The sequence below is a fragment of the Oncorhynchus gorbuscha genome, linkage group LG03 (genome assembly GCF_021184085.1).
Source record: "Oncorhynchus gorbuscha isolate QuinsamMale2020 ecotype Even-year linkage group LG03, OgorEven_v1.0, whole genome shotgun sequence".
Lineage (NCBI taxonomy): Eukaryota > Metazoa > Chordata > Actinopteri > Salmoniformes > Salmonidae > Oncorhynchus > Oncorhynchus gorbuscha.
In genome coordinates, this window is record NC_060175.1 from 2,418,192 (window position 1) to 2,428,206 (window position 10,015).

General features: G+C 48.2%; 1 protein-coding gene across 1 annotated transcript; it reads left to right on the forward strand.

Moving 5' to 3' along the window:
* Positions 1-8,009: 8,009 nt before the first annotated feature.
* pdcd2l (programmed cell death 2-like) lies at positions 8,010-9,511 on the forward strand. The gene has a single exon (XM_046333562.1). It carries the CDS (start codon positions 8,098-8,100, stop codon positions 9,262-9,264), a length of 1,167 nt encoding a protein of 388 aa, XP_046189518.1. The 5' UTR covers positions 8,010-8,097; the 3' UTR covers positions 9,265-9,511.
* Positions 9,512-10,015: the final 504 nt, after the last annotated feature.

Sequence of the window (10,015 nt, forward strand, 5' to 3'; positions counted from 1 at the left end):
ACACACACCAAGAGAGAGAGAGACACACACACACACCAAGAGAGAGACACACACACACCAAGAGAGAGAGACACACACACACCAAGAGAGAGACACACACACACCAAGAGAGAGAGAGACACACACACACCAAGAGAGAGACACACACACACCAAGAGAGACACACACACCAAGAGAGAGAGAGACACACACACAAGAGAGAGACACACACACACAAGAGAGACACAGACGCACACCAAGAGAGAAAGACACACACACACACACTAAGAGAGAGACACACACACACACCAAGACAGAGACACATGAACAGACACACACAAAGAGAGAGACACACACACACACTAAGAGAGAAAGACACACACACACACACCAAGAGAGAGACACACACACACCAAGAGAGAGAGAGACACACACCAAGAGAGAAAGACACACACACACACACCAAGACAGAGACACATGAACAGACACACACAAAGAGAGAGACACACACACACCAAGAGAGAGACACACACACACACCAAGAGAGACACACACACACACCAAGAGAGACACACACACACATCAAGAGAGAGACACACACACACCAAGAGAGAGAGAGAGACACACACACACCAAGAGAGAGAGAGACACACACCAAGAGAGAGACACACGCACACCAAGAGAGAGAGAGAGACACACACCAAGAGAGAGAGAGACACACACACACCAAGAGAGAGAGAGACACACACACACCAAGAGAGAGAGAGACACACACACACCAAGAGAGACACACACACACACACACACACCAAGAGAGAGAGAGAGACACACACACACCAAGAGAGAGACACACACACACCAAGAGAGAGAGAGACACACACACCAAGAGAGAGAGAGAGACACACACACACCAAGAGAGAGAGACACACACACCAAGAGAGAGAGAGAGACACACACACACCAAGAGAGAGAGACACACACACCAAGAGAGAGAGAGAGACACACACACACCAAGAGAGAGACACACACCACCAGAGAGAGAGAGAGACACACACACACCAGAGAGAGACACACACACACCAAGAGAGAGAGAGACACACACACCAAGAGAGAGAGAGAGAGACACACACACCAAGAGAGAGAGAGACACACACACCAAGAGAGAGACACACACACACCAAGAGAGAGAGAGACACACCAAGAGAGAGAGAGACACAAGACCAAGAGAGAAGGCACACACCAGAGAGACACACACACACCAAGAGAGAGACACACACACACCAACTGTCCCTAGAGAGAGACACACACACACACCAAGAGAGAGAGACACACACACCAAGAGAGACACACACCACAGACCAGAGAGAGAGACACACACACACACACACCAAGAGAGAGACACACACACACAGACAGTAGAAGAGACACACCACACACCAAGAGAGACACACACACACCAAGTAGAGAGAGACACACACACCAAGAGAGAGAGACTGTCACACCAATGACACACACACCCAGACTGTCACACACAGACCAGAGAAGAGACACACACAAGAGAGAGACACACAGACCAGAGAGAGAGAGACTGACACACACCAAAGAGAGACACACACACACCAAGAGAGAGAGAGACACACACCAAGAGAGACACACACACACCAAGAGAGAGAGAGACACACACACACACCAAGAGAGAGACACACACACACACCAAGAGAGACACACACACACCCTAAGAGAGAGACACACACACCCTACACCAGAGAGAGACACACACACCACCAGTAGAGAGAGACACACACACACAGACCAGTAGAGAGAGACACACACACCAAGAGAGAGAGAGACACACCAAGAGAGACACACAGACCAGTATGTGTTTGAAGGAGATGTGTTTGAGACCCACTGTCCCTACAGACCAGTATGTGTTTGAAGGGTGGACCAGCACAGACCAGTATGTGTTTGACACACTGTCCCTACAGACCACACACATGTTTGAGGCCCAGACTGACACACACAGATCTGTTTGAAGGCCCAGACTGTCCCTACAGACCAGTATGTGTTTGAAGACCCTAACTGTCCCTACAGACCAGTATGTGTTTGAAGGCCCTAACTGTCCCTACAGACCAGTATGTGTTTGAAGGCCCAGACTGTCCCTACAGACCAGTATGTGTTTGAAGGCCCAGACTGTCCCTACAGACCAGTATGTGTTTGAAGTCCCTACAGACACACACCCCAAACTGTCCCTAAGACCAGTGTCCCTACAGACCAGTATGTGTTTGAAGGCCCACACCAGTGTCCCTACAGACCAGTATGTGTTTGAAGGCCCAGACTGTCCCTACAGACCAGTATGTGTTTGAAGGTCCCTACAGACCAGTATGTGTTTGAAGGCCCTGTCCCTACAGACCAGTATGTGTTTGAAGGCAGTCCCCCAGACTGTCACACACAGTATGTGTTTGAAGGCCCAGAACTGTCCCTACAGACCAGTATGTGTTTGAAGGCCCAACTGTCCCTACAGACCAGTATGTGTTTGAGGCCCAGACTGTCCCTACAGACCAGTATGTGTTTGAAGGCCCAGACTGTCCCTACAGACCAGTATGTGTTTGAAGGCCCAGACTGTCCCTACAGACCAGTATGTGTTTGAAGGCCCTAACTGTCCCTACAGACCAGTATGTGTTTGACGGCCCAAACTGTCCCTACAGACCAGTATGTGTTTGACGGCCCAACTGTCCCTACAGACCAGTATGTGTTTGAAGGCCCAGACTGTCCCTACAGACCAGTATGTGTTTGAAGGCCCTGTGTCCCTACAGACCAGTATGTGTTTGAAGGCCCAGACTGTCCCTACAGACCAGTATGTGTTTGAAGGCCCTAACTGTCCCTACAGACCAGTATGTGTTTGAAGGCCCAGACTGTCCCTACAGACCAGTATGTGTTTGAAGGCCCAGACTGTCCCTACAGACCAGTATGTGTTTGAAGGCCCAACTGTCCCTACAGACCAGTCACTGTTAAGGCCCTAACTGTCCCTACAGACCAGTATGTGTTTGAAGGCCCTAACTGTCCCTACAGACCAGTATGTGTTTGAAGGCCCTAACTGTCCCTACAGACCAGTATGTGTTTGAAGGCCCAGACTGTCCCTACAGACCAGTATGTGTTTGAAGGCCCTAACTGTCCCTACAGACCAGTATGTGTTTGAAGGCCCTAACTGTCCCTACAGACCAGTATGTGTTTGAAGGCCCAGACTGTCCCTACAGACCAGTATGTGTTTGAAGGCCCTAACTGTCCCTACAGACCAGTATGTGTTTGAAGGCCCAGACTGTCCCTACAGACCAGTATGTGTTTGACGGCCCAGACTGTCCCTACAGACCAGTATGTGTTTGAAGGCCCTAACTGTCCCTACAGACCAGTATGTGTTTGACGGCCCAACTGTCCCTACAGACCAGTATGTGTTTGACGGCCCAGACTGTCCCTACAGACCAGTATGTGTTTGACGGCCCAGACTGTCCCTACAGACCAGTATGTGTTTGAAGGCCCAGACTGTCCCTACAGACCAGTATGTGTTTGACGGCCCAGACTGTCCCTACAGACCAGTATGTGTTTGACGGCCCAGACTGTCCCTACAGACCAGTATGTGTTTGACGGCCCTAACTGTCCCTACAGACCAGTATGTGTTTGAAGGCCCAGACTGTCCCTACAGACCAGTATGTGTTTGACGGCCCAGACTGTCCCTACAGACCAGTATGTGTTTGACTGTCCCTACAGACCAGCCCAGACTGTCCCTACAGACCAGTATGTGTTTGACGGCCCAGACTGTCCCTACAGACCAGTATGTGTTTGAAGGCCCTAACTGTCCCTACAGACCAGTATGTGTTTGACGGCCCAGACTGTCCCTACAGACCAGTATGTGTTTGACGGCCCTAACTGTCCCTACAGACCAGTATGTGTTTGACGGCCCTAACTGTCCCTACAGACCAGTATGTGTTTGAAGGCCCAGACTGTCCCTACAGACCAGTATGTGTTTGAAGGCCCAGACTGTCCCTACAGACCAGTATGTGTTTTACGGCCCAGACTGTCCCTACAGACCAGTATGTGTTTGACGGCCCAGACTGTCCCTACAGACCAGTATGTGTTTGACGGCCCAGACTGTCCCTACAGACCAGTATGTGTTTGACGGCCCAGACTGTCCCTACAGACCAGTATGTGTTTGACGGCCCTAACTGTCCCTACAGACCAGTATGTGTTTGAACTGTCCCTAACTGTCCCTGTCCCTACAGACCAGTATGTGTTTGACGGCCCAGACTGTCCCTACAGACCAGTATGTGTTTGACGGCCCAGACTGTCCCTACAGACCAGTATGTGTTTGACGGCCCAACTGTCCCTACAGACCAGTATGTGTTTGACGGCCCTGTCCCTACAGACCAGTATGTGTTTGACGGCCCAGACTGTCCCTACAGACCAGTATGTGTTTGACTAACTGGCCCAACTGTCCCTACAGACCAGTATGTGTTTGACGGCCCTAACTGTCCCTACAGACCAGTATGTGTTTGAAGGCCTACAGACCAGTTCTCCGTGTGTGTTTGACACAGGCCCTAACTGTCCCTACAGACCAGTATGTGTTTGAAGGCCCTAACTGTCCCTACAGACCAGTATGTGTTTGAAGGCCCAGACTGTCCCTACAGACCAGTATGTGTTTGAAGGACCCTAACTGTCCCTACAGACCAGTATGTGTTTGAAGGCCCAGACTGTCCCTACAGACCAGTATGTGTTTGACGGCCCAGACTGTCCCTACAGACCAGTATGTGTTTGACGGCCCAGACTGTCCCTACAGACTCTGGGCGTCGGCGCTGAAACTCCAGGTCGATGTGTCGGACCACCTGACTGCACCATCATCGTTCTCCACGGGAATGAACGATACAGTTCATTAAAACACTGTATACAGGTTGCTAGGATACTGCACAACACTGTAGACAGGTTGCTAGGATACTGCACAACACTGTAGACAGGTTGCTAGGATACTGCACAACACTGTAGACAGGTTGCTTGGATACTGCACAACACCGTAGACAGGTTGCTAGCATACTGCACAACACCGTAGACAGGTTGCTAGGATACTGCACAACACCGTAGACAGGTTGCTAGCATACTGCACAACACTGTAGACAGGTTGCTAGCATACTGCACAACACTGTAGACAGGTTGCTAGGATACTGCACAACACTGTAGACAGGTTGCTAGGATACTGCACAACACTGTAGACAGGTTGCTAGGATACTGCACAACACTGTAGACAGGTTGCTAGGATACTGCACAACACTGTAGACAGGTTGCTAGCATACTGCACAACACTGTAGACAGGTTGCTAGCATACTGCACAACAATGTAGACAGGTTGCTAGCATACTGCACAACACTGTAGACAGGTTGCTAGGACACTGCACAACACTGTAGACAGGTTGCTAGCATACTGCACAACACTGTAGACAGGTTGCTAGCATACTGCACAACACTGTAGACAGGTTGCTAGCATACTGCACAACACTTGCTAGTACTGCACAGTAGACAGGTTGCTAGCATACTGCACAACACTGTAGACAGGTTGCTAGGATAGCATACTGCACAACACTGTAGACAGGTTGCTAGGATACACTGCACAACACTGTAGACAGGTTGCTAGGATACTGCACAACACTGTAGACAGGTTGCTAGATACTGCACAACACTGTAGACAGGTTGCTAGGATACTGCACAACACTGTAGACAGGTTGCTAGGATACTGCACAACACTGTAGACAGGTTGCTAGGATACTGCACAACACTGTAGACAGGTTGCTAGCATACTGCACAACACTACTGCACAACACTGTTGCTAGCATGCACAACACTGTAGACAGGTTGCTAGCATACTGCACAACACTGTAGACAGGTTGCTACAACACACTGTAGACAGGTTGCTAGTAGACATACTGCACAACACCGTAGACAGGTTGCTAGGATACTGCACAACACTGTAGACAGGTTGCTAGGATACTGCACAACACTGTAGACAGGTTGCTAGGATACTGCACAACACTGTAGACAGGTTGCTAGGATACTGCACAACACTGTAGACAGGTACTGCACAACAGGTTGCTAGTACTGCACAACACTGTAGACAGGTTTGCTGCAGTAGATTGCTAGGATACTGCACAACACTGTAGACAGGTTGCTAGGATACTGCACAACACTGTAGACAGGTTGCTAGCATACTGCACAACACTGTAGACAGGTTGCTAGCATACTGCACAACACTGTAGACAGGTTGCTAGGCATACTGCACAACACTGTAGACAGGTTGCTAGCATACTGCACAACACAGGTTGCTAGTAGACAGGTTGCTAGCATACTGCACAACACTGTAGACAGGTTGCTAGGCACAACACTGTAGACAGGTTGCTAGGATACTGCACAACACTGGATTGCTAGGATACTGCAACACTGTAGACAGGTTGCTAGGATACTGCACAACACTGTAGACAGGTTGCTAGGATACTGCACAACACTGTAGACAGGTTGCTAGCATACTGCACAACACTGTAGACAGGTTGCTAGCATACTGCACAACACTGTAGACAGGTTGCTAGCATACTGCACAACACCGTAGACAGGTTGCTAGCATACTGCACAACACCGTAGACAGGTTGCTAGCATACTGCACAACACTGTAGACAGGTTGCTAGGATACTGCACAACACTGTAGACAGGTTGCTAGGATACTGCACAACACTGTAGACAGGTTGCTAGGATACTGCACAACACTGTAGACAGGTTGCTAGGATACTGCACAACACTGTAGACAGGTTGCTAGGATACTGCACAACACTGTAGACAGGTTGCTAGGATACTGCACTGTCGCCATTTGCAAGGCAAGATTGATGGATGAAATGACGGAATATAGTACAACCCAAAACAGTGACATGTAGCTGGTATCCTGATATGTTTTATTTATTTTTAATTTAATTTAACCTTTATTTAACCAGGCAAGTCAGTTAAGAAGAAATTCTTATTTTCAATGACGGCCTGGGAACAGTGGGTTAACTGCCTGTTCAGGGGCAGAAGGACAGATTTGTACCTTGTCAGCTCAGGGATTTGAACTTGCAACCTTCTGGTTACTAGTCCAACGCTCTAACCACTAGGCTACCCTGGACCCAAAACAGTGACATGATAATCAATTAGATTCAGCCACAGACTGATTTTTTGTTGAGCAGAGGGGTCAGGGGCAGAAAAGAATTACAAATCATCTGTAGACTGCAAGAAACAAATATAATATTTTACTATAAAAAATAATGTCAAACCTTACATTTATATAGGATCATGTCTCTATTACCTAAATAAAACATCACATGAATGATGCGTGGGAATATGTCTTGACCTCTGGGATCAGGCTGTTAGACGCGTTGGTGTGACATTCATTCAACAGCTGGCTGATGATCAGCTGGTAAAGGTGCTGGCGGTCCTGTAGTGTCGGTTTGGGACCAAACATCTCGGCTCAGGCTTCAATGGGACGATTACAACTCGGCTACAATGGATCAAAACATGGTCAGCATTAGTTGCCATCAATAATGTTGTTATTATCGACTTCTATAGTTAGTTAAACCATCCACAACGCCAGAAATGGGTTTTCTAAGCTAGCTAACTTACCAATTGAACCTACAATGCGAGATAGTTAAACTTAAGATATTAACTAGCAAGGTACAGTAGCTTGCTACAACAAAACAAATCGTAGGCAAACGGTGAACAAACACCTTATGTTTGAAAAATAACTTGTACCGACCAAGTTTAGGGACCTAAAATCAAATACTTTATGTTCAACTAATTAATTAATTTACTAGCTATCCCAACATTGTGCAAGCAACGATTGCACCAAACGTACTCTTATGTACAACACAAAAAGAATATCAAACTATCGCTTCACATCCTGAAAAATACCTCGTTGAAAACGGCGCTTCGTTCATGCGCATGCGCGTACACGTCACTTGCGTTGTGCCTCATGTCTGTGCGTCATTACGTCACTTGTTGACGAGTTTCAACATGGCGAAGGGCTTCAAGTCCAGTTCTAACAACTAAACAATAGTAGAATAGTATGGCTGCAGTTGACGAGGCAGTTCTCATCGGACTGTGTGATGGGGAAATCGATTCAAAGCGATATCCGATGTCTTACTTGACGAACAAAATTGGCGACCAACCGGACAAGCTTCCAGTGATATCATGGCAACGTCCACGCTGTGGTCTATGCAGCGCGGTCATGGCCCATGTGGTGCAGGTGTACTGCCCCCTAGCGGCGTCTCCCTACCACCGCACCCTGAATGTGTTCGCCTGCCCCGGGCCACAGTGCAGCGGACAACCGGAAAGCTGGAGGGTTCTGCGTTCTCAGTGTCTGGAATCAGAGGTCAGAACCAACCATGTGGTCCAACCTCCAGGCCACGCCCCAGTTAAAGAGGTTCCCATGACAACCACATACTGGTGTGATGGGACTGATGACTGGGGCGAGGAAGAGGACAAGCAGGAGGGGGGAGATGGATGGGACAAGGCCCAGAACCAAGCTCATATGGGGGGAGAGGATCCTGAGATCCTCTTACTCACCGGGACCTCCGTTGAGCTGGATGTGAGTGGCAAGCTTCAGGGACTCAGTCTGGAAGGAGGAGAAAAGGTGGTGGAGGAGGAAGGGGAGGTAACGGGTAACATCCCTACCTACAGACCTTTCTACATCAGTGTGGTGGATGAGACGGACCTGGGTGGTCAGTCAGACCTGGAGCACGCTGAGACTCTGCTGAGGGAGTACGAGCAGAGAGAGGGAGTAGGGATGATCGGGAGCACTGAGGGGGGAGGAGGGGAGGAGAGGTACGAGAAGGACAACCCCAGACATGGAGACGCAGTGTTCTCCCGCTTCATGAAGAGGATCTCTGTGTGTCCGGAGCAGGTGTTGCGGTACAGCTGGCACGGGTCTCCTCTCTTCTTGTCTGACCCCCCCTCGGACCTGCCTTGGATTAAACCTGGCTGCTGTCACTGTGGAGAAATCAGGGTGTTTGAGTTACAACTGATGCCTGCTCTGGTCAGCCTGCTGCAGAGGACAGACACTGGGTCAAGGTCGGCGGTAGAGACGGGGGATGTAGAGATGAATCCGGGGCTGGAGTTTGGTACTGTGATGGTGTTTACTTGTAGAAACAGCTGTTGGTCGTCAGGCTCAACCTCACCTGTGGAAGAGTTAATCTATCTACAGGCAGATCCAGACCAGAAACTCTTCAAATAACTCACTCGGTTTCCATCCACAGTTTTTATGCGAGTGAAGTGATCATATTTTTGTTAAGACATGGTGGGATGTTTTTGTGTCAAATTAAATATGCTTTTATGTGCAAATATTGGTATAATAACGAAGTAAAGTTGGGAGTCGTGATGATATGGTGTGTGGTCCTCCCACCACGACTCGGGAAAGCATTTATTAGGCTACAGATGAAATAAGTTATGATGAACATCACTGGGGGGGGGGGGGGGCACAAGGTGATGAGCTTGATGCTCTTTTCCAATAAATATAATAATATAATAATAATATATCGGGGGTCTTATTCTGGTCATATGATGATTAATGCTTGACTGCTGTTTGCCAAATAAAAATATTACCACTGTTATCCACTATAATGTCCTCATGTAGAGTAGCCTACCAGCACTGAGCTGTTGGCTATAGAGCTAGTGCCAAGATCAAGCTAGGCCCATGCGCTATTTTAACGCCACAGTCTTTGTGACAAAACTATCATTGGAGTGAAAAATGCATTGGAAACACATTTAACTTTACATTGTGATTTGGTATATGAAATTGCTCTGCCATTTCCTGGTTGCAGAAAATTCTAATAGTTTGTTTAATTTCAGTTTATGTGACAAAAACAAGCAGTCATTGTGTAGAGAAACATTGTAAACCACTGTGAAATATATTTCCCATGACCATAAATATTGTATTTTCAGCCGTTTGAAGCTGGTGTACAAAACCGGTAAGTAAAAGACGCAAA